This window comes from Arachis ipaensis, chromosome B10, assembly GCF_000816755.2.
Source record: "Arachis ipaensis cultivar K30076 chromosome B10, Araip1.1, whole genome shotgun sequence".
In the NCBI taxonomy this organism is placed as follows: domain Eukaryota; kingdom Viridiplantae; phylum Streptophyta; class Magnoliopsida; order Fabales; family Fabaceae; genus Arachis; species Arachis ipaensis.
In genome coordinates this window covers 121,501,302-121,527,884 of record NC_029794.2, presented here as the reverse complement: position 1 = coordinate 121,527,884, position 26,583 = coordinate 121,501,302, and the positions used below count along the sequence as shown (strand labels likewise).

Here is a 26,583-nt window from a genome sequence, read left to right as displayed (position 1 = left end):
GACAGCATTCAACTTAAACTCATCCTCATTGACTCTCAGGGTTATTTCCCCCTGTTGGACATCAATGAGAGTTCGTCCAGTTGCTAGGAAGGGTCTTCCTAGAATGAGAGTAGCACTCTTGTGCTCCTCCATTTCCAGCACTACAAAGTCAGTGAGAAAGGCAAATGGCCCAACTCTGACAATCATGTCTTCAATCACGCGTGATGGGTATTTAATGGAGCCATCAGCAAGTTAGAGACATATCCGGGTTGGTTTAACTTCTTTAGTTAAACCAAGATTTCTGATAGTGGATGCAGGTATTAGGTTGATGCTTGCCCCAAGATCACATAAAGCTGTCTTGGTGCAATTACCTTCTAATGTGCATGGTATCAGAAAACTCCCAGGGTCTTTAAGCTTTTCAGGAAAGTTTTTCAGAATGACTGCACTGCATTCTTCAGTGAGGAGAACTCTTTCAGTTTCTCTCCAATCCTTCTTATGACTCAAGATCTCTTTCATGAACTTGGCATAAGAAGGTATTTGCTCAAGTGCCTCTGCAAATGGAATCTTTATTTCAAGAGTCCTGAGATAATCTGCAAAGCGAGCAAATTGCTTATCCTGCTCCTCTTGGCGGAGTTTTTGAGGATAAGCTATCTTGGCTTTATATTCCTCAACCTTAGTTGTTGTAGGTTTATTTTCTACAGAAGTGGTTGAAGAAGCCTTTTTAGATGGGTTGTCATCAGCACTTGTGTGTGTCTGATCCCTCACTGGCAATTGAGTGCCAGAGTTAGAAGCTGGAGTGACGTTAGACACCAGCTCCTCATCTGTTCCTGGCGTCTGAACGCCAGAACTGTGCTTCTTTTGGGCATTCAACACCAGATCCTTGCTTGTTTCTGGCGTTGAACGCCAGTCCTGAGCATGGTCTGGGCGTTCAGCGCCAGCCTTCCACCCAATTTCTGGCGTTTTAGCGCCAGAATTATTTTTTCCTGGGCTCTTACTGTCCTTAGGTGGATTTTGGGTGGTTTGCTCATTTCTTGGCTTCTTGCTGCCTTGAGGTGGGGTATTTAATGTCTTCCCACTTCTTAATTGAACTGCTTGGCATTCTTCTGTTATTTGTTTTGACAGCTGCTGCTTTGTTTGCTTCAATTGTTCTTCCATATTTATATTAGCCACCCTTGTATCTTGTAATCTATCCTTGAATTCGGCTAACTGCTTTGTTAGAAAGTCCAATTACTGATTGAATTCAGCAGCTTGTTTTATAGGACTGAGTTCAGCAGTTACTGTTTTAACCTCTTCTTTCATGGAAGGGTCACTGCTTAGGTCTTAGCTTGGTCTTTTACAGCAAATGGAAACAGTAATAATCTGTAGACATCCTGACCTACTTCCTTATCATGTACTGTGTCAGCAATCTGTAAAAACTATGCCAGAAACTCTGTAGGTTCTTCCTGTGGAAGACCGAAATACTAGCAACTTTGCTGCACCATGATAATGAGCTGAGGATTCAACTCAAAGCTACTGACTCCAATGGAGGGTATGCAGATACTGCTCCCATATGAAGCAGTAGAGGGGTTAGCATATGACCCCAGAGTCCTCTTGGACTGTTCATTTCCGCTTAGGTCCATGATGGAGAAAGGGAGATGATGTAAAATAGAAGAAAAATATTTTTATTTATTTAATTATTTATTTATTTTGAAAACAAAATAAATTAAAATAAATAAAAATGGGTGAAGATTTTCGAAAAGATTGAGGAGAGAGAGAGTGGTTAGGAAATTTTGAAAAGGATATAATGATTTTTGAAAAAGGTTTTAAATTTTGAAATAAAAATATGAATTTTAAAGGTAAATTTTGAAAATTTGCTTTAAAATAGAGAGAGAAGATATTTTTGAATTTAAAGAGGAGAGAGAAAAATAATAAGATAGCACAAGATTTAAAATTTTTTTAGATCTAATGCTCCTTGTTTTCGAAAATTTTGGAGGGAAAACACCAAGGAACACCAAACTTAAAAAGTTTAAGATCAAGACACAAGAAAAACTCAAGAACACTTTGAAGACTCACAAGAGCACAAGAACATGAAGAAAGAACACCAAACTTAAAATTTTTAGAAAACCAAACTAAAATTTTCGAAAAACAAAGAAAAATCAACAAGAAAACACCAAACTTAAAGTTTGGCACAAGATTTATTCAAAGAAAAATTATTTTTGAAAAAGATTTTAAAAATAGGATAGCCAATTACTAAGAACATAAGCACCACGCTCTAGCTAATTGAGCTATAAATTTAAAGTGTTTTAACAAGGTATAAATAATAAAAGACTCTAAACTAAAAAGAAAAATTTTTCCTAATCTAAGCAACAAAATAAACCGTTAGTTGTCCAAACTCAAACAATCCCCGGCAACGGCGCCAAAAATTTGGTGCACGAAATTGGAAATCACAGTTCTTCAAAAATTCGCACAACTAACCAGCAAGTGCACTGGGTCGTCCAAGTAATACCTTACGTGAGTAAGGGTCGATCCCACAGAGATTGTTAGCTTGAAGCAATCTATGGTTATCTTGTAACTCTTAGTCAGGAAAATAATAAAATAATTCACTTATCAAATTTGATTGCAAGGAAAAAAAAGGGCAGAACACAAATTATACTTGTATGCAATGATGGAGAATATGTTGGAGTTTTGGAGATGCTTTGTCTTCTGAAATTCTGCTTTCCTCTATTTCTGATTCATGCACGCATGTCCTCCTATGGCAAGCCGTGTGTTGGTGGATCACCGTTGTCAATGGCTACCATCCATCCTTCCAGTGAAAAGGGTCCAGGTGCGCTGTCACCGCACGGCTAATCATCTGCAGGTTCTCAATCGTACCGGAATAGGATTTACTATCCTTTTGCGTCTGTCACTACGCCCAGCACTCGTGAGTTTGAAGCTCGTCACAGTCATTCAATCCCTGAATCCTACTCGGAATACCACAGACAAGGTTTAGACTTTCCGGATTCTCTTGAATGCTGCCATCAATCTAGCTTATACCACGAAGATTCCGATTAAGAGATCTAAGAGATATTCATTCTACAGTGGAACGTAAGTGGTTTTCAGGCACGTGTTCGTGGAGGAATGATAATGATTGTCACGTTCATCACATTCACATTGAAGTGCGAATGGATATCTTAGATAGGAACATGCATGGTTGAATGGAAAACAGAAACACTTGCATTAGTTCATCGAGACACAGCAGAGCTCCTCACCCCCAACAATGGAGTTTAGAGACTCATGCCGTCAAAAGGTACAAAGTTTAGATCTAAAATGACATGAGATCCAAAATAAATCTCTAAAAGTTGTTTTTATACTAAACTAGTAACCTAGGTTTACAGAAAATGAGTAAACTATGATAGATGGTGCAGAAATCCACTTCTGGGGCCCACTTGGTGTGTGCTGGGGCTGAGACTTAAGCTTCTCTCGTGCATGGGCTGTCTTGGGCGTTCAACGCCAGGTTGTAACCTGTTTCTGGCGTTGAACTCCAACTTGTAACTTGTTTCTGGCGTTGAACTCCAACTTGTAACTTGTTTCTGGCGCTGGACGCCAGCCTGTAACATGGAACTGGCGTTGAATGCCAGTTTACGTCATCTATCCTTGAGCAAAGTATGGACTATTATATATTGCTGGAAAGCCCTAGATGTCTACTTTCCAATGCAATTGGAAGCGCGCCATTTGGACTCCTGTAGCTCCAGAAATTCCATTCTGAGTGCAGAGAGGTCAGAATCCAACGGCATCAGCAGTCCTTTTTCAGCCGAATCAGATTTTTGCTCAGCTCCCTCAATTTCAGCCAGAAAATACCTGAAATTATAGAAAAACACACAAACTCATAGTAAAGTCCAGAAATATGAATTTTGCCTAGAAACTAATGAAAATCAACTAAAAACTAACTAAAACATACTAAAAACTATATGAAATTAACCCCAAAAAGCATATAAAATATCCGCTCATCACATAGCATAGTTGAATTTGTAGGTATTGATGAGTAGAATGATCCAACACTTAAATTGAGTCACTTCATATTGTTCTATGAATCAATGCATAAACCCGATTAATGTGCATCTTGAAATTCTTGCTGTACGTTTATGCCTCTTTTACGGATGGACTTGAGGCACATTTTCTGCAAGATGTCTGTGAGGTCTGCCTAAAGAAATTGCCAAACTATGACGAGAAGATCAAAAGCTTCTTTGAAGAGCATCTTCACACTGACGAGGAAATCCGCTATTGTGTTGCTGGAAGTGGTAGGTGCAATTTTAGTTGTATTCTTGTACATCTCGTAAGAATTAAGGTGATGATTTGCTACTTTTTCGTTTCATGCTTGTTTCGATTTATTTTTAATTTTTTTCCAAAAAATTCTTGCAGAAGAAGAGTAGCATTATTTTAATATGATCATAGTGTGCATTTCAATGTTTTAGACTTGTTTATAATAATAAAGAACAAGAAATTCATTTTGTATAAATAAAATTTTCACACTTATGTGTTTGAAATGTTTAGGGTCTTAGAGAGAAAGTGGCAACAGCACCTAGTGCTCCACCTGCTACAACACCCCAGCCTGCCGAGTGAGTATTACAGCTTATGATTATGTCATAGTTGTAATTTGTGTATGGTGTTTTTTTAATTAAAAAGTCAAATGTATATCTTCTGTGTAGAGCACCAAAGAAATCCAAGAAGTAACAATTAGCATTTCCAGTAAACTAGAAAGATGGTGAATCTTTGATAGTTCTAAGTTCTAGAAGTATACACTCATATATTAATTGAATTTGATAATATAAGTTCAATTTTTCCCTTCATATCTTGGTTACCATTTTTCAATGTTTCTTCTAATTCTCGCTTCTTTGTTTTCCTTCATAACTTGAGTGTGTTCTGTTGAAGAGTTCTTCAAATTTGAGCAATATTAGCAAGGTGTGTAACTTTCCTCTGATAAGGGAGAAACTGTTCTTCCAGCTCTGCTATCTATTTATGATGATTACTTTTTTCTTCCTGTGATTTATTTGTAGTGAAGAGAATATATATTTGCTTTGTATGGTTGGTTTGTTATTCTCTATATCTTAATAAGTGAATGCTTTTCTTGTCTATATCTTAACAAGAACATTCATTAGGACTTCCATCTCTGCTGTCAGATCCTAGTGCTAAGACACCAGAGGAGGCATTGGTATACATATTTGTCAAAGCTAGAAGAACCACACCATCAATTCTCTATTTACCACAATTTGATGTTTGGTGAGAAACTGTAAATGCGTATTTTAATTATTTGTATGTTAAATGGAAATGATCTCCCTCCCCAAAATTTATATTTTGTATGAATGTGTTCACTTATGTTGTGGGGCTGCTTCAATGCTACCTGAGTTTGATTGGTTTCGTAATCCTGCAGGCTCATGAACAACTCAGAGCTATTCTCCTGACTTTTCTAAACGAATTGCCATCTGACATGCCTATCCTTCTACTGGGAACATCCTCAGTTATGCTAGCTGAAGTTGAAAATGTACCACATTCATTTTTCCCTCATCATTCAGTGTATGTTTGATCTAATTCACAACAAAACACTGATTTTTTATATGGAATGTTCATAGAGTTTAAGTGCTATAAATATTTTTTTTCTTTTCTCATTTTATTTGCATCACGAAGCAAACTTGTTATGATTATTCATTAATGAAAGAGGCTATAAAAATTTTATTTTGTGAATTTGTGAATTTAATGAAATATTTCATGTTGTAATAATTAATTTTAGTATGTTTATATTGTGTATAATATAAAATAAAAAATAGTATAATATAACTAAAAAAAATGTTACTAAAGATCTTTTGTAACATTTTTTAAATGTTACAAAAAATATCTATAGTAACATTTTTTAAGTGTTACATAAAATATCTATTGTAACATTTTTTAAGTGTTACAAAAAATATCTATGATAATATTTTTTTAAGTGTTACAAAATATATCTATTGTAACATTTCTTTAAGTGTTACCAAGAAAAGTCTATTATAATATTTCTCATAATATTACTATAGAAGATCTATTGTAACATTTTTACTAAATGTTGTTAAATCTTTAGAAAAAAGTTAGTAAACTCTTTAGTAACATAGGGTATATTTAACATTTGTTAAAATGTTACTAATATATATAGGTAACATTTTAATCATGGTTATCAAACTCGCGAGTTAACTTGTAAACTCGTACGAGTTTAGGTAGTGGAATCGAGTTGACTCGGACACAAATTCGTTTCTAGGTAGACTCGGGTTGACTCGGCTAGACTCAGATAAAATCGTTCAAACTCGCGAGTTTGCTGGTGAGTCAGCGAGTTTGAATTCGTTGCCTATTTTCGCAAAAACGTCGTCGTTTTGGGCAAAAAAAAAAACCTACAGGCTACAGCTAACTCAAACCCAATAAGTGTAACCCTAATTCGAAACCCTCACACTCCAGTGACTCCACCAAGCCCTCACGGCCTCACTGCTCACTCTCTTCTTCTCCAACGTCGCTGAGTGGCATCTACCGACGCCGTTGTCTGTGCCGCCACGTAGAGGCCGGACGCCAGACGGATCCCTCATCCCTCGCCTTGTCGCCTCGCCTTGCCTCATCCCTCATCCCTCACCGCTCACCCCACGCAGAGTCGCAGAGCCCACTAGGTCACCACCACATAGTGAAGGACCACCACGCAGAGTCGCAGTCTTGCAAAGCCCACCACCACGCAGTGAAGGTTCACCGCCCCTGTTCTGCCCTCGTCGGCCGTCGCACTCCTCCGTGTTCTGCTTGATTGTGTTTGCCTCCCCTCCCCTGTTCGTCGCCCTTGTTCAGTTGTTCTTCACTGCCGATCTGCTTCAATTCTGCCGATCTCCAAGGTAATTTTGTTAAACTAATTCAAATGCTAACAATTTTGGTATCAATTATTCAATTTTGCAATTTTATTAAGGCCCTGATCTGCGTTTGATATGTTGAAAAAAAATTGAACTGCTGCTGCTTCAATAAGTTAGTAAATTGATGCTGCTTGCCTGCTTCTGTGGTTTACTGGTTGTCTGGTTAAGTGGTTTTTTTTTTTGTTAATGTATCTGAATATCTGACTGGTTAATGTGTCTGCTTCTGTGCTTCATGTTTTTTTTCTGTGGTTTACTGGTTGTCTCAGAATTTGGCTAAGTTTTCAATTGTAATTTGCAATGTGCTCTCCTCCTTATTCTCTTAATCAGTGCTTGTTTAAATGAAAATGTATATGTTGTGTGATAAGGTGAGTATTGGAGTGCTGATTAAGTCTTCTGATGCTGAAAATTTTTCATCCTTTGAACATTATTGTTGTAAGTGTAGCTGAAACTAGTGTTAGTTATGAATTTAGTTAGTGGATAATCTGAATCTGAATTTGTTATTTGGGTTGTTGATTTTTAGTAATGAATTTGCTATTCCAGGTATGAATAGTAATGAATTCAACATGGGTGAGGGAGGTGAGAATGAGTTTATTGGGGATCCACAACAAAATTTGATAGAGGAAGAAGATGAACATGTGAATGATGATGATGATTTTGTTGACCGTGTTGAACCTGAGCCTGAAAGAAATGATGTTTCTGATGAAGATGGTGAAGATGATGATGTTGATGCCATGGAAGATGAAGATATTGGAGGATTTGAGTTTTAGAGTTTATTAGAACATTTAATTGTTGCCTTGTTGTTTTCTTTTGTGTTTTGGTTGTGTCTTATGAAGCTTTGATTGTGTATTTTATGTTGAACTAGATACATACTTGTGAATTGTGAAGGATTTAAATGTGTGATCCAGAGTACTTGTTGAGTTGTTGTAACTTGTAATTGTAGTATTAATGTATTATGTTAATTTATTATGTATTTTGATGTTGAAATTATTAAGTTTGAATGTCTATATTTGAGTAAATATATATATTATACATGATATATATTTTTTTATAAAAATGTATAACAGGTAAACTCGTACGAGTCTATGAGTCGAGTCTAGGTCAGCTCCACGAGTTTACCTAGACTCGCAAATTTGACAACCTTGATTTTAATATGATTTGGTAACATTTTTTAAATGTTAGTAAAAGTCAAGTATGTAGTAGTGCAACAACATCATAATTACTTTCAAATTCTTCATTGCTTTCGGTATTATAACCCACTTAATTAGTCTATGTTGAATTCTGGAAAAATCAGCATCATCAATTTCCACGAACTCAACATACAACTCGATAAATGAAGCATGTGCTCTAGTTTGATAATAGGTAAAAAATATTCTTTACATGCTAGCTTCATCAGTCACATGCATTTATTTGAAATTGGTCGAAACCACCAAATACTAGCACAGGCTGCCTATACAAAATATTTATAACTCTCTTGTGCACTTAATGATCTACACTTTGAAAAAGTATACTCTTAAGTCTTCCATGTATTATTAAAAGAGGAACAATAATAACACATGAATTCTCACATAAAAAGCTCACGCCTTCATGTGTATGAGATAAAATCTAACCATTGTAGTGTATTGTTAAACTGATATAACCCTCCATTTTATACACTCATCACATTCACACACAAACTTTTTTCACTCTCTCAAATTGAGAACATTCTGTAGAACAAAGCTCTCATTACTCTATTTTTATATAGAACAAAGCTCTTATACTCCATTTTCACGTTTTAGCACAATCCAGTAATTTTTTTTATAGTTAATTTTATATTTTTTATTTCTCCTAATACAAAAGTCACTTACATTTTCACAAAGTGTCATTAGGGCTGGCAATGGGTAGGGTAGGGTAGGGTTTGGACCCTACCCTACCCGCGGGTTGAGAATCTCTCAACCCTAACCCTACCCGCACCCTAAAATTCTAAACCCTACCCTACCCTACCCTACTCGCAGAAATATCAAATTTTTTTAAAATAAATATAAAATTCAATCATTTCAAAATTTATACATATTAATAACATAAAAAATAAAAAACTAATACTCTAAATTACTAAATTAATTAACTAGTTTTAGTGGTTGTTCACTTCTTGTAAGTCATTACATAAGGGAGGTTGTGGATTCAACTCTCACTTACTTCACTTTATACCTAATTTTTATAAAATATGTGTTATATATGAGGTGCGGGTAGGGTAGGGTAGGGTACACCCTAAACCCGTACCCTACCCTACCCGCAGGCATACCCGGACTATACCCTACCCTACCCACAGCGAGTCGGGTAGCCTATCCTACCCGAACGGATTGGACCGGATTGGGTACCCGCGGGTAGGATATGAATTGCTAGCCCTAAGTGTCATTCATGTTTTTATTTTTTCTGCAATACGTCAACGATGTTTTAACTGAAAAATATTTTAAAATTATGCCTTCAAGTAAAATGTCACTAATGTTTTTTTTGTATCAATTAAAAAAATAATAAACATATAATACGTCGCTGACATTTTGTATATGGTAAAATTTAAAAAATAATTTTAATACAATCCGTCAACGCCGTTTTGTTTTTTTTATTAAAAAATTATTACTCACCTATAAAATGTTGATGACGTTTTGTTTCGAACTTTTTTTTTTAATATTGGGCCAAAGGTGGTGTTACCCACCAAAATGACCAAACAGGAGAGTTTAACGTCGCTATGGGAGTCGTCAAATGCCGCAAGGAAGACGTCAACGCCGTTATGTAGAAAACGTCACTGACGTTCGACATTTTGTTGTGCATGATCAACACGAGGCAGGTTCCTTTCTCTTTCCACACGTTGATGAAAATGCCAACTCTCTTCTTCCTTCATTCTTTCTTCTTCAGTCCATAGTCTCCATTATTCATTTTGTTTAAAGAAGCTGGAAGTTACCATTTACTTACCCCACATTCCCACAACAAAAAAAACGGCAACCCCACATTCCCGCAACAAGAAAATGGCAACAGTCAAAGATGGAAAAAGATTAATATTTTAAACGTATTATTAGTAGTTAGTTAGGGTTAATCTTATTGTTTTGAACTAAAAATTTAATATTTTAATTAATTATTGGAAAACAAAATCATTGTTATTAAATTTTAGTATGTTTAGTAATTTTAGACATTTTTGCAATATATATTGAAAAATAATGGAAATATATTTAGATTGGATAATTAGTAATTCTTAGGATATGTTTTTTAGTAAATAGATTAAGAGTTATTATTATTATTATTGTTTTCAGTAAAAAAGTAAAAAGAAAAATATAAGTAATTTCTTTCTATATTATTTTAGTGTAGCGTTAAAGACAAAAATGGGAAAATGTGACATCACACGTGCTGACGAGCATATATCAAAATATCTTTAACATCCTATATATGTAAGTAATTTTTGTGTTTACTGTTATGCTTAATAATTAATAATTCAATTAGTAATTATAAATTATTTGGATTTTTAGTAATTATTAATTATATTTGTTACTAAATCGAGTATTAGTTTAGTAATATTGACTAGTTCTGGTTATTGACGGTTAGTTATTATTTTTGTTATCAGGGTTCAAAAAATTTGCACACTAGACACTTACATCAAATAGACTCATATGATGCTAGGGTGGAAGAACAACTCAGAGAGAGCGGATTCTATCATATATCTCAGATTGGAAGGATCATGTCTCACGGTCCAACTATAGACGCACTAGTTGAAAGGTGGCGGCTTGAGACGCACACATTTCATCTTCCACACGGCCTGAGACGCACACATTTCATCTTCCACACGATTACGTTGGAGAACGTCGCCATGATTTTTGGACTCCGAACTCACGGCTTGCCAGTTACTGGATCAACTGACCACAGCACAAGTGGGTTAGAGAATGAGTGCATGACCCAATTTGGTATTGCTCCTGGTCCGAACGACCATAGAGGAAGCGGAGTCAAGCTAGCATGGTTCCGCACTCTAAAGCGGTGCCAACATTTGGCTGACGCAGTAAGTAGGGAAATTTATGTAAAATGTCACATAATGTGTCTATTTGGAACAACCTTATTTAGTGACAAGTCTAGAATCAGTGTGCACTGGAAGTATTTGCCGTTGCTTCGTGACTTTTCTCAGATTCACAAGTTTAGTTGGGGTTCAGCTTGCCTTGCACACATGTATCGATCCTTAGGTCAGGCATCTAGGTATGATTGCAAGGACATTGATGGTCCTATGCCATTGCTCCTTGTATGGGCATGGTTACGAATGTCGTCAATAGGATCACTGCCGATGGATACTAGCTTTCCACTTGTTCACAGGTAAAATTTAGCTAAGATGTGGATTTAGTGATTTTTACTGTAGTAACTGATATTACGAATGACTTATGATTTAATTTGATATGGTGAGTGGTTGATGGTTGAAATGATTTATGAATTGAGGGAACCCTTAAAGGTGGTTAAGTCCAATTTTAGGGGAGGTTATGTCCAAATTTTTATAAAAATATGAGTTGTTGCAATATGCCAGGTGGCATGATTATCAATCAGCTATCGAGCAGTATAAAAAGTGGACAACTGCTGACATCAGGAGAAGGTTGGACGATCTTTCTCCGGACGGGGTATATGTTTTGTCATTTAGATTTGATGTTATGCTATATTAAATTCATGATTGCTCATTTATAACTTTGAGATTTAATGTGTTTTTACAGTTTGTGTGGGATGCATACAGTCCAAACCGGATTGCGCCGCATCTTATTCCATTTGAGATCAACGATGGTGCAGAGCTCTAGAGTGCGACTGTGCCTTTAATATGCTTTGAGACTGTGGAGTGGCATCCCACTGATAGGGTCAGAAGACAATTTGGCTTTCATAAAGACCCGCCAGTTGAACCAATGAAACTCGGCGCGTCCCACAACATAGTGCTGACGGGACCCAAAAACAAAAACTGGGGCGTAGAACACGAAAAATGGATCTCACAATGGTTAAACAGTCTTGCATCTGTATTGACCAGTGCACATGGCGACCATTATCAACCTTTTGAGCAGTACATGGACTGGTATGTTCGTAATTTTGGTCATCACCTGCGTCTCTCCGAGCATGCCAATGAAGAACAACAACCACAACAAGAGTAATCACATCAACAAGAGCAACCAGCTTAGCAACAACACCTACCACGGCAAGATCAACAACCATATTCATAGCCATATATATACCCACCGTATCCGTACCTACCACATCCACAAGCATATGCATACCCACCATGCGCACAACCATATTCACAGCCTTTCACTCAGCCTGTTATATCATATCCACCATACTCACAGGAATATGCACAACCTTTCACTCAGCCTACCATACAGCCATACACACAGCCCTCTACGATGCACGAGGAATACATACTGACCCAGGCACCGCACTATTCGTTGACACAAATACTAGGGACATCGACACCTGATGAGGAACAGTATAGGCATATTATTGATTGGGTTCAGGGTCCTGAGTCATCTCAATGGGTAAATAATTTATTCTCTACCCAGGACCCTGTAAAGGTGCCGGTGCCTCAAAAGGGTCCTGGTCGATTATCTTTGGATGCGAGCTGTCCACCGCGGTCCTTTTCTGAGTACTCTATGCCGAGGAGCTCTGTTGATTCTGGTAGGAGTGTCCATAGGGGTATTGGATGTCGGCAGAATCCGACACTGATTTTTATGACCGAAGAGGATGAGGAGGAGACTGACAATGCGGTTGAGGAGACTTGTGCAGGGGAGCATGAAGTCGATCAGCTCGGTTTAGTTCCTGATGCGGTTGATGAGGGCGGTACAAGTGATGAAATGGTTGACCAAGCTGGTACAGGTAATTTGATTGTTATGCATTGAATGGAATTGATATTTATGTTTATGAGACATTATTTAGTGATATAGTAATAGTATTGTGTTAAATTATTTTTGGCTGTTGATTTAGGTTTGCTATTCACCCTATTGTTTCTTGATTAAGGTTGGTATTCATATTATTGATACATGAGTATTGACCAGGGCTAATTTTTTGTTATCATTCAGGTGCCCAGGATAAGGGATATGACCTTAGGATTGACCCAGCTCGTAAAAGTGCCTCTAGATGGTCTCCGTCAACCATGAAAAAGAGGGTGAAGAAATGATGTTCCAAAATGGCACGAAGCATGAAGAAAACTTTCTCTAAAATGAACCATTGTACTAATATTTATTATACATATATAGAGAGACCATTGTTTAATGATAGTGCACACTAGGGTTTAGATTGTTGTGAACATGGTTGATGAATTGTTGAGATTGAAAGAACCCTAAAGGGTGGTTAAGTCCATTTTTAGAAGAGGTTATGTCCGAATTTTTTTTAAAATGTAAGAGTTTAACTATTAAATTGTGTGAAATGTGACTTGAAAGAACCAAACTTCAACTGAATATCACCTAAACAAGTTAAATGGACAACACTAAAAAAGAGATTAAATCAATTACATTGATACAACTAAAAATAAGAGCAACTGACTTAAATGGATACAACTGAATACAAGAGTAAATAATATAAATGGGGACAATAAAAAATTAGCCAAGTTGACAACTACTCATTCGGAGCCAAACCACTAGCACTAGCTCCTCCACGATGCGGGCATCTACTTCGGCTGTGACCCTCACCACCACAAAGTCTACAACGTCTAGGACCACGTAAATCACGCACATCCATTTCATTCAAGAAGCATGTTTTTTTAGTACGACCTTTGGCCACTTGCCTGAGGTAAGGATTTGGTACTAGTCGTGGTCCTTGATACACAGGCCATGTTGTTGGATTTTCTAGTGGCCTGAATTGGGTTCTGTACACCTTTCGAATCTCTGTCATTGTATATACCTCATGCACATACTGCTTCCAATCTAGGCGCTGGTTTGCACAACAGGCAAATACATGGCGACAAAGAATTCGATCGACCTGAAATTCACCACAATCGCAATGTCTTAGACGCAGATTTATTGCAAACTCTAAACCGCTGGGCATCTCCTGTACTTCAAAAATTTCGTTCTGCCTATCAAATAAATTAACTTGGATATTTCCTGATGCCGTTTGATTAGACTGGATTTTCTCAGTTGCATACTCGGAGAATAGATGACCTGCACTTATACGAGCCTCGGCCTCGACCCTCTTCCTTGTGAACAAGGCATTAAGTCTATAAAAGTTTCCTTGACAAGGGCTGTCACAGGAAGATTACGTGCTCCTTTCAAAACTCCGTTAATGCACTCTACTAGGTTAGTGGGCATGTGTCCCCAGCGATGTCCCTCATCATATGCCAAGGCATATTGTGACCGAGGAATATTGTCGAGCCACTGCTTGTAAGCCACACCCCGCTCACAATATCTCTCGTAACGCATGTTGAATTTACGGACTGTTCTAGAATAGCCTGCCATAAGAGAACAACGGAATCCAGATAATACCATCAGTTTGTTGTTAACTTTTCACCGTCGGCCACAAACTGCATAAAATGTAAATAATTTATTTACCTATGTTGACAATTAGCTTCTGCATTTCTGGCGCTTTGAACCTTCTCAAGAAGTTAGAAGCTATGTGCCTGATGCAAAACATGTGAATAGCCCTCGAATATTACCATGCTCAATCACTATGACCTACAGCTGAGATAATGGACTTGTGTTGATCAGAGATAAGACCAACACCATCTCGATTAACTACATGCGTTCGTAGATGGCTAAGAAAAAAGTGCCAAGCATCGGCGGTCTCACCCTCGACTATGCCAAATGCAAGAGGCACAATATTCCCATTTCCATCTTGTGATACTGCAACCAAGAGAGCCCCTTTTATATTTTTCATACAAGTGTATGCCGTCTACCTGTACCAACGGCTTGCAGCTTCTGAATGCTTTAATACAAGGATAGAAAGCCCAAAATACTCGCATCAAAATCCTGAGATCCTCAACCAACTCATCCCCTCGGTAAGCATATGCAGTTTTGTACTCAATAGCTGCTGATGGTTCTTTTGCAACCATTGCTTCAAACCATGTCGGCAAAGCTTCATAAGAAGCTTCCCACCCACCAAATATTTTCTCAACTACTTTTTGCTTGGCCAACCATGCTTTGCGATAACTTATTGTATAGTTGAACTTCGACTGCACTTCAGCAATTACAGATTTCACCTTCAGAAATGGGTCGACTTCAACCAATGATTTTATCGCTTCTGCAATTGGACCAGAGTCCAGTTTGGCATGATCTTGAGAGATGGTAGATCTGATGCACGTGTGACTACCGTTATACCTCCTTATCACCCAACAATACTGTCTTTTTATAAGACTAACTCTGATAAGCTAATCACAACTTATTCCGTAATGTGCGCATTTAGCATAAAATGTTGTCGGTTCAGATTCATACACCCTATAATCGACACCCCTCTAAATGGTATACTCTTTAACTGCTGCAATCACAGTTTCTCTGGAATTAAACTCCATTCCAACGACGAATTCACCATCTACGACAATAGTAGAAAACGTAACAATATTAATAATAATTCAAATATTCCTAACAATAACAATAATAATAATAAAAAAAATTACCTCTATTTACATATTCAGAAAATTCTGGAACATGCATGGCATTAAGATTCAAAGTATGCATAAACGATGACTCTCCCGATGAATGTTGATTCACTAGTGCATTAGCAATATCTGCTACATCTCCCTCAACTGATATATCATCTTCTTTTACATCTTCAGTTAGACCAACAACTTCATAATTACCTTCAAACTCTTCATCACTTTCGGTATTATAACCCATCCAGTCTATATTGGGTTCCAGAAAATCAATATCTTCAATTTCATCGAACTCAACATATAACTCAATAAGTGAGGCTCGTGCTCTAGTTTGATGGTAGGTCGAAAACATTCCTTATATACTAGCTTCATCAGCCAAGTGCATTACTTGAAATTGAACGAAACCACCAAATACTAACATAGGCTGCCTAAATAAAATATTGGTCACTCTCTTAAGGACTTGCTGACCTACACTCTGACAGAGTACACTCTTAAGTCCTTCATATGTTATTGAAAGAGGAACAATAATAACACATGGATTCTCACACAAAAAACTCATACCCTCATGTGTATCATACAAAATCTGACCATTGAAATATATTCTTAAACTAACATAACTCCCCATTTTATACACTTGTTACATTTACCCACAACTTATTTCACTCAACGGATGTAGAACAACTTCAACTACTAAAGAATGAAGAACAACTTCAGTAGCTAAAAAAGTAAGAACAAATTCAACTGTTAAAGAAGAAAGAGTTCTAACCTCTCTAGAAATTTGAAGACAAATAACTTTATGTTGTTCACTTTCTACTCTACTCAAGGTGTTTCTTGCATAACACTAGCATACATTATATAGCTAATTTTAAATTTTTTTATTCATACTTGTACTAAATGTCACCACTGACCATTCTCAACAATAAAATTTGTTTCAACATAAAACGACATTGCCGTTTTCTATTTTTAAATTAAAAAAAGTTTGCCTCCTAGACAAAACGGCAACTGCTTATATTTTTAATTATTTATTTCTAACAAAACGGTAGTGCCGTTTTGGTTTTATTTATTAAAAAATTTAAATCATGTACAAAACGTCTCTACTGTTTTGTATCTTCTGACAAAAAATTCTTTTTCTTCCATAACAATATTAAACTCATCTAATGAAAAATATTAAAAAGAAATACACCTTTTCACAATATTTAAAAAACTCAGCCTTTTGTTCCTTTCAAGATATCAAAACAAATTCATAGTAAGATAAAACACAATACCACTAAAATATCATTGAATATCACACAAAGATTTATAATATAAAAAAATGAGCCTATTTAACTACGTTTAATACCTTAAGAAGTAATTGAAACTAAAATAGTAATTTGATCTCTTAATTAAGATACATATGACATCAAATCAGTTTAGAATTTGATCAATCTTTTAATTTGTATCAATTTAATTAATAAATAATACAGATGTCATGAATTCACTTCTTAGAGGATTTGTCACATCAATTTATTTCTTGAAAAGTACCTTTAGTATCATTTTGATCATTAAAAAATACATAAGACATCTATATGGTTTCAAAAATTTACTATTAAATAGGATAATTATTTTTTTTGTTTATTTATAAACCATTCAATGCGAAAGATAATTGATTTTGAATTTTAATTTTTTTTTAATTTTCTGTATTTAGAACAGAAACTCTCAACACTTAATTAAAAACAAAAATTAAATTCAAGTACACTACTCTCTAGCTACTACTACCTATAAATCTTATTGACTAAATAACTAATTTAGTTATAAATATCTCCTAGTATCATTACCCATGTAGTAGTAGGGTTAGATGATTCAAATGCCGTTTCCAAATTGAGGTACCCTTAATACTCACTTGGACCAACTCACTCACATGGTTGACCAAGAGACATTGCATGCACAAATGGACATAAGCGTTTTAGTAGGGTTTAGGATAGCCCTATACCTACGTATCACAGTCGTGAGTATAATAATAATAATAATAATAATAATAATAATAATTTATGGAATTTGAAAAGCACAAGCTTTAATTTCCCAATTCCCACTTGCTTAAGTTGCTTTTTGTTTGTGTTATTGGAGGGCCGATATCACCATCTCGTGTGCGTCATTACTCATTACTCGTTGCTAAGTGCTAGGGTACCCTAGTCCTTAGGGCAGTAGATGAAGGGTCTATTCCTAATAAGGACACCCACCTGGGCCCACCGTCCTTTAAAGAAATGCACAGCACGCTCGCACTCATACACAATAATGTTCCTTTACATGTTAATATACTATTTTTTTTTTAAGAAAAATAGATAAAAGTATATCTAAATTTTTATACGGAATATAAAATATATTTTTAAATTTTTTAATGAGTCATTTATACACATTAAAATAAAATTTTATTATCAATTTTATTCTTTCGTGGTCCGAATAATTTTTTTGATGGTGGTGGAGACTAAGTGACACGATATTGTGTGATGTGGTCAATTTAGAGTGACACAATAAAAAATAGAATTATTACATTATTAAATTTATTGAATTTTTACAAAAAAAAATGAAAAAATCTTACAACTCTCTTCATTATCTTTGTTTTCATATGTCATTATTGAATGAAAATATGTCCTAATAGAGAGTAAACATAGTGAATTTTTGAGCACTTCACAGTTACGTTCGTTGCAGTTCGTCGCTTTCGTTACATTTTGAAGGCAAAAGTGGTAGGGCAAGAAGCGTGGAAGTCCACACGCAGGCTTGTGCGAAGGATGAGAGTTCAGAATCAAACGCAATCAAAGATAATGCTTCCTTCCTTCACATGTATTTGTGTTATGGTATGAAAATACATCAATTTGTGCCCAAACTACTTGCATCAATTTGGTTATTCTATTGTTAGATTGAGAGTTTTTCGATAAACAGATGGCAAATCATATAACTTTTGTGTATCATCACAAGGGAAGATTTAAGAGAAACTTGAATGGAGTTCTGAAATATGTTGGAGGTGAGGTTGCTGTGATTCCTAGGGTGAATGTGAAAACTTTGAATACATTTTTCATGGTGGAGTTATTTAAGGATTTGGGGTATGTCCATTCAAAGATTTTTACTGGACCGAGAATGAGATATCCAATGGTTTGCATTTAATTAGGCTTGACAGTGGTGTAGTCCGAATGTATGAATTTGGTATTGAAAATGGGAGAATATGCCATGATTATTGGGATCATGTTGTTGATTTACCTAAGAAAGTTGAAGTGGTAGATGTTGTAGATGATGAGCCAAACTCAACTCTTGATACTGTTGAACAACCTACACCACAAGAAATCCCAAGAAGAAGAAGTAAGATGGCAATCCACAAAAAACCTACCCCTAAAAAGAAGTTAGATGTTAAGAATGCAAATAAGGAAAATAAAACCAGCCAAAGTTGCAATCAAACTCAGAAGCTAGCATCTCCCAATCCTGCTCCTACAACCCAACCAATGCCACAACCCGAAATCCCAAACGCCAACTGAAACATGACCCAGTAGCAACGTGAAGCAGAAGTCCCACCTCCTAATGGTTCCCAGCAAGAAAGTCAGAATGAAGTGCCCACCCAACAATCTAAAAACAGTCAGAAGAACAGAAAAATATTGTATAAGAGGCCAACACCGACTAGTCAAAGGTTTGTGCAAGGAGAAAAGAATGAGGCACCAAAGATCTTTGTTCCTTGTTTGGAGCCTGTCTGATTCAGATGACGATAGTGACTCCGACCCTGACTACTATCAGTATGAAGATGAAGATTTACACAGTCCAATATCATCCGATTGTGAGGATGATTATGATAGTGAACAAGGGGTGTGACCTCAGAAAAATCCAACAACACCATTTGGCCAAGTTCATCTGGAGCTTGGGATGGAGTTTGCTACCATGGATGAGTTTAAGAGATCCGTGAGGAAGTACAATATTCAAATGGGAAGAAGCATAAAGTTCATCAGGGTTGAGCCTACCAAATGTAAGGCAATTTGTTGGGATGAGAATTGTCCCTGGAACATTTACTGCTCTAGGTCAAACGAGCCGAGGAGAGCAGGGTAGAGCCTACCAAATGTAAGGCGATTTGTTGGGATGAGAATTGTCCCTGAAACATTTACTGTTCTAGGTCAAACGAACCGAGGAGTTATCAAGTGAAGATGTTTGTGGATCAGGACGTCTGTGCTAGAAGACATAATAACAAGTCTTCAAATAGGGTGTGGGTTACTGAGATGCTAGAAGAAAAGATTAGAAACCAAAGAAAAATTACTTGGTGTTCTCATTTTGACCTTCAGCTTTGTGATTAGAGTTTAGAAAATTGTTGTTATTATTTAGGGCTTACTTATGGTTATGGTATTGTAATTTAGACATGCACTTTAGTGGTTTGGATTTAGCCAATTAATGTTTTGATATAGACCTTTGTTTTGATGTCTATAGGCATAGACATGTTTACTATTTTGCAAGTTTGAATTGTAGTTTGCTATTTAAGCCTCTGGCTTCATGACTTGTGTTTCAGTTTGTTTTTAATGACAGATTATGATAGTTATGCTTACTTATTGTTCATAATGAATTAGCTCTTCAGTTGTTTTGTTGCACAGGAATTGTACTAGAAATAAAATTGGAACAACCATTTGTATTAATAACCTTGAAACAACCATTTGTATTCACATATTGATGGAAATAAAAGTGACAACACAGCCTTCTACTTAGAGGAAATTACAATTACTGATGAGATGTGTTAATAAAACACCATAGAATACATATACTTATCCCTAAGCATACATATTGCATCCATTTTCTAATGCTCTTCAACTCTTGATTAATCCCATCAATTGTCTGTAACATCTTCTTCGTTTCTTCTTCTACCTTCCAGTTGCTTTCTTCTACAGACCTCCATTTACTTTTTTCACTCTGCTCCTGAATCCCACAATCTCTTCCAGCCTAAATAACTTCATCAGTCTAAATGAAATCATCACACTTCAATTCAATATTCTACATCATGAATCCGACGATAATTTCAACCATTTCACATAAGATTCAAAGCATTTGTCATCCAAAACAAAATCAGAATTCACATCAACGAACAACGAAGAAACAATCTTCCAGGGTTTCACTCTGTAGCAAGCTCAAGTACCACTGCGTCAAGTCTATGCAAACACCTGCCATTGTTGTAGTCGAGCTTCTTCTTCTTCCTATTTTTTGGTGCAGAAGACGAGCCACCACAACCACTGGCACAAGCATAAGGTATATTCTTCCTTCGTTGAGAGTGTGACATTTTGATACATTAGAGTTTACAAACCCCTATTATGACAGACAGGAAGAAGATGTACAGAGGAAAATGAAGAGAATGAAGGAAGAATTTTTTTTTTCACCTGTGTAAGGGTTCTTAGGGTGCGAAGAAATTGGAGAAGAAAGAGGATGAACAGTGGTTCCATAATGCCCTTTTCTTATATTTATTTCAACAAATTTAATAATGTAATAATTCTATTTTCCACTGTGTCACCCCAAATTGGTCACATCACACAATACCGTACTACCTGGCCTCTACTACCGCCGGAAAAATTACTCAGGCCACGGAAGGGTAGAATTGACAACGGAGTTATATTTTGGTGTATACAAATGACTCATTACAAAATTTAGGAGTACATCTGTATTCCGTGTGAAAATCTGGGTGTACTTTTATCTATTTTTTCTTTTTTTAAATTGTTAGGGAGATTTTACTTTGCTGAAACCTTCTACTATCTTTAGGTGCTAAATCCAGGTATTCATTCTGCAGGGATAACACACGGTGAAGTCAGGAAGCAAGGGAATTGATGGATTGACTGAATATCTACTACCTAGCAGGTTGTGGTCCCAGAGGAACAGCATTTGCTTACAAACTGTAAAATTAGTCATTGGCCTAAAATGATACCCTAAACCAAGTACCCCCTAGTTGTGTGCAAATTAAGTACTCACTACCCCAGACAGAAAGAAATTGAAACATTTTCAACTATTCTCCCATTAAACCAAGGTTGTTAAAAAAAAGTAAATCGAATCAATTTCACATATTAACAATCACAACATCAACAAAGAGCAACCCAGCAACATTAACTGATCATATGAACACGTCAACAACATGAAAACCATTAGGTCGGATCCAACTAATTATTCAACTTAATAGCCGGGAATAAAAACAACAACCTAACAAACACAGGCCACACAACAGCGCCTCACAAACAGTTGAACAAATTGCCCAATCATGACGACCAACAAACATGAACTAAAATCATAATCAGTATTCACATTAACAATTTCACAAAAATTCAGCTACCTAATACTCGCACAGTCGAAGAACAGAACCTCAACAAAAATTCTATTCATTACCAAATTAACAATAAAAATTTCATGAACTCTGAACAACACTAGAACAACATTTAAAATAGATGAACCCAACAAACAACATCAATAATGACCAGCCAGGAACCTAAATACCTGGAACACTCAACGGAAACAGAGATCCTTGACGGAAGAAAATTGTCGGTAAAGAATTTCACAAAAATATCGCATTGCAAGAATAGTTCTAAACCAACAAATTATCCTCGGTCAACGTTTAAATTGTTTGTCACTTAAGCAAACCCAATAAAATTAACCGAAGTATTTAAACCTCGGATCGTCTCTCAAAGGAATTGCAAGGAAGTGTATTTTATTATTGGCTATGGAAAAGTTTATTTTTGGGTTTTGTAATAAGAAACAAGAAAGTAAAATGACAAGAAAATAAACTAATAACTAAGAAAAGTCCTAGTAAGGATTGACAATTGGAATTCCTATTCTCATTATCGTTGTCAATTGTGATGGTAAATGTAAATTGCCTTCGCTTAGTTAACCTCTAACCAATGAAGGAAAGTCAAGTGTGTGCAATCAACTTGAGTTCACAAGTCCTAGTCAACTACTAGTGAGAGACTAGATTTAGTGAAATTCAAGCTAACTGGCAATCTTCAATTACCAATCAACAAGAGATTTTGACAATTCAAGAGTCTCCAAATCATCAATCAAAGCCAAGAACATAAAAATCTAATTTAAAACCCAACCAAGTATTTTATCAAACACTTGGAAGGCACAAAATAAAAACATAGAAAACTAACAAGAAATAATAAAATCTGAGACTAACAATTGCAAGAAATGAACAATAACAACTAAATAAAGCAATAATAACATGAAGATATAAATTGCATTAATAAATATCAAGAGTAGCAACAGTGCATAACATAAATGCAACAAAGTGAAGGAAATAACAAGTAGAATTAAAGGACAAAGGTTCAGGAACAATAGGTTGCAAGGAAATGTAAATGAAAGTAAGAATTAAATCTAAATCTAAGAAGAAATTGAAAGAAGAAACTCTAAAGCCTAGAGAGAAGAGAGAGCCTCTCTCTAGAATTCTACATCTAAACCCTAAAAATGTGGATGAATGAAAAGTGAATGAATGTCCAACTCTGTAGCCTCTTGTCTTCATTTTCGAACCTAAAACTGGGTCAAAAGTAGCCCAGAAATTGCCCCCAGCGTTTTCTCGTAATTGAGGCACGTGACGCTTGTCACCCGTACGCGTCAGTCACGCGTACGCGTCGATTAAACTCAGCACTGGCCACGCGTAGGCGTCAGCCACGCGTACGCGTCATTTGGACATTGGCTCAGTCACGCGTACGCGTCAGCCATGCGTGTGCGTGGACACCAGCTCCTCAAAACTTTAATTTCTTGTGTTCCTTCCACTTTTGCATGCTTTCTTTCCATCATCTAAGCCATTCCTGCCCTATAAATGATAAACCCATATTTCGTGAGTTCTTTTGTGCTTAATTTGAGTGATTTATACAATCCTTCACCTACTTATTCACATTAATTGCATGGTTTTACTTTCCCTTCCTTATTATGTCATATTGTGAAAAACATGTTTCCTAAGCTTTAAAAATTAATTATTTTAATTACCTTTATTTCCATTCGATGCCGTGATTAGTGTGTTGAGTAGTTTCAGATTTTCTAAGGCAGAATGACTTAAAGGATGGGAAAGGAAACATACAAAATAGGAAGGAGAAGGTAAAACGGAGCTTTAAGAAAACTGGTATCCACGCGACCGCATGGACGAAGCGATCGCGTGCCAAGCACGAATCAGCAGCGACGCGGCCGCATGACCGACGTGACCGCCGCCTTAAGCAGAACGCACATGACGCGATCGCATGAATGACGCGACCGCGTGGCAAGAAAAAGCTCCGAATGACGCGACCGCGTGACCCACGCGGACGCGTGACAGAGGCCACGTATCAGAATTTACAGAATACGCCCCCAGCAAATTCTGAAGCCTTTTTTGGCCCAGATCTAAGTACAGACAGCATAGACCAGAGGTTATAAAGTGTGGGAATGCACCCATTCAAAGGAGAGCTCGCATATATTTTATTTTTCAATGATTTAGATTTAGTTGAGAGGGAGATCTTCTTTCTCTCTCTCTTAGGATTTAGGATTTCTTCTTGTTTTAAGAGTGACTCTCAATCCAGGTTTTACGTTTCTTTGTTTTAGCTTCCTTTTACTTTTATTTATTCCAGCACTTGAATTGATCAGTGAATTTATGAATTTCTTCCATGTTGCAGACTGTTATTTGAATTAATAATAATTGAGGTATTTTCAGTTTATGATTGTTCTCTTTGATTTAAGTTACCATTGCTTCCCATCTAAGGACATTTTTATTATTCCAGCAATTTTACTTTTTCCCCTTTTGGTCCTGGTTAAGAATTTAGTAACTCAACAGTTATTAAACTCAACATAACTGATAATCGTTATCTTGCTAATTGAGCTGAACTTAAGTAATCCCAACCTTTTCTTAGGAAATAAATAGGATTCAGAGGTCAATTTAATTAGTCCCTTGAATCTCCTTTGCTTTGGTAAGGGTTGACCAAGTGGAATTTAGATTCAACTTTCATTATAATTGAGAGAGATAACTAAGTTGGACCTCTAATTTCTCTTACCTTGCCAAAAGTCTGCTTTACAGTATTTATTTATTTTAATTGCCATTTACTTTACTTGTCATCCAAATTACTTGCTTCTCATCTTCTAAACCCCGATTACAACCTTTAGAGCCAATAATAAGAACATACCTCCTCGCAGTTCCTTGAGAAGATGACCCGAGGTTTGAATACTCGGTTAACAATTTTAAAAGGGGTTGTTACTTGTGACAACCAAAATGTTTGTACGAAGGGATTTTTGTCGGTTTAGAGACTATATCTACAACGCAACTGTTTCTATGAATCTCTTTACTGGTAAAAATCCTAACGTCAATAAACCCTGAAAATACTTAACACACCAATCACGGTATCGAATGATAATAAAAGAGGATTAAAAATTAGCGATATTAAGACTTAGGAAGCATGTTTTTAATCATAGAACAAAATTAGGAAGGAAACTTAAAAACATGTAATTTACATGAATAAGTGTGAGAATAATTGACAAAATCCACTCAATTCAGTACAAAATAAACCATAAAAAAGTGGCTCAACAAATCTTCCCACACTTAAACATTAGCATGTCCTCATGCTAAGCTCAAGGGATCCAAAAGAGTGAAGAAAAAATGGTAGGACTTATGCAATGCAACTTATTTATATGAATGCAACTACATGCTAAATGCCTTTACCTACTTGGTTAAGAGTAAATAAATCTTTCAAGAACAAATATGATCTGGATTTCACTAATTCAAATCACAAAATGAAGTACGAATAAACTTGCAAGAAGAAAGCTCGTGAAAGCAGGGAACAAATAATCGAGCATCAAACCCTCACCGGAAGTGTATACACTCTAATCATTCTAGTGTTGAGGGTCAATTCTCTCAATTCTCTACTAATCTTGCTTTCTAAAGCTTGCTCTTCTTCTACTAATCAATAAAAATTTAATGCACGAATACACATATCAAGAGGTCTTTTAAGGGTTGTAATGGGATTAGGGTCAAGGTAGGATTGTATTTGGTTAAGTAGAATAAAATTCGAATCCTTAATTAACCTAAACTTTCCACCTAACCTAAGACAATCCATGTAATAAAAATACAAAATCTAACAATCCATTAACTATCTTTTACCATCTATTCATGCATCCCAAATTTGAGAGTACATATGCATTGTTACCACCATTTACTTTGGGGCATTTTGTCCCTTTTTTTATTATTGTCTTTTTTTTCTCCTTTTTTTGTTTTTCATATGTGGTGGATAACATATATATGAGAAATCCATGCATATGATTAAGGTATTGAATGTAAGAATATGTGTTCAACTATTTTTTTCACATTTTTACAAAAATATACAATACCCAATTCCTAAACTAGATATTCTCCAAACCCAATTTTCCCACACTTAATTCATGAACACTCTCACTAGTCTAAGCTAACCAAGAATTCAAATTAAGGACATTCATTATTTTTCACTTAGTGTTAGTGATGTGCTAAAATAAAGAACAAATGGGGTAAAATAGGCTCAACATTAGTTTGCAAAGGATGATGAAAAGGATAAGGCCATATGAGTATGTGAGCTTAGTGAAACAAGGACTTCAATCATATAAATGCATTCATTCATCAAGAAATGGAAATATAGAATCAAGTAAGACAAAGATCACAATCTTAGAGAGAACAACACACACTGAAACAAAATATTGGTTGATAAAATGCAAACAATCAAATAAGCCCAAATTCTCATTAGGTTTGTGTGTTCGAGCTCTAAAACCATGTTCCAAATTAAATTTCTTCAAACAAGTTTAAAGATTTTAATTTAAATTAGTAAAGTGCCCTAAAATAGTTTCTTGGAAAGGAAATCATCACTTCAACCAAGTAATACCTAAATGCAAGCAACTAACTACACCTGCAAGTTTAAGAATTGGTGTTGAAAAAGGAAGTAGTTACTCACGGAAATCGGTCCTCGACCTCCCCACACTTAAAGATTGCACCGTCCTTGGTGCATGCAAAGATGAGCAAGGTGGATTAGGGTAGCGAGCTACAACTGCTGGGCTCCTTCAAAAGATTGTGCAGAGGAACTTGTGTGTATCCCCATGTAGAAGCTTTTCCTATCCCTTCAGGGTGGCCAACCTAAAAGGAGAGAAAAAGGAAGAAGAATAGCCCACAAACAAAGATATGAAAACAGATAAAATATAGGTGGGGCTAATGCCAAATAAAAGTGGGATTCTCACTAC

The 26,583-nt window shown here is 36.1% G+C and overlaps 2 protein-coding genes across 2 annotated transcripts; both read left to right on the top strand.

The window, feature by feature from the left end:
* LOC110268479 (serine/threonine-protein phosphatase 7 long form homolog) lies at nt 10,549-11,635 on the top strand. Its single transcript, XM_021114670.1, has 3 exons — nt 10,549-11,168; nt 11,374-11,464; nt 11,555-11,635. The coding sequence occupies exons 1-3, from the start codon at nt 10,549-10,551 to the stop codon at nt 11,633-11,635; spliced, it is 792 nt and encodes a 263-aa protein (XP_020970329.1).
* LOC110268005 lies at nt 11,454-13,194 on the top strand. Its single transcript, XM_021113872.1, has 2 exons — nt 11,454-12,695; nt 12,899-13,194. The coding sequence occupies exons 1-2, from the start codon at nt 12,227-12,229 to the stop codon at nt 12,994-12,996; spliced, it is 567 nt and encodes a 188-aa protein (XP_020969531.1). The 5' UTR covers nt 11,454-12,226; the 3' UTR covers nt 12,997-13,194.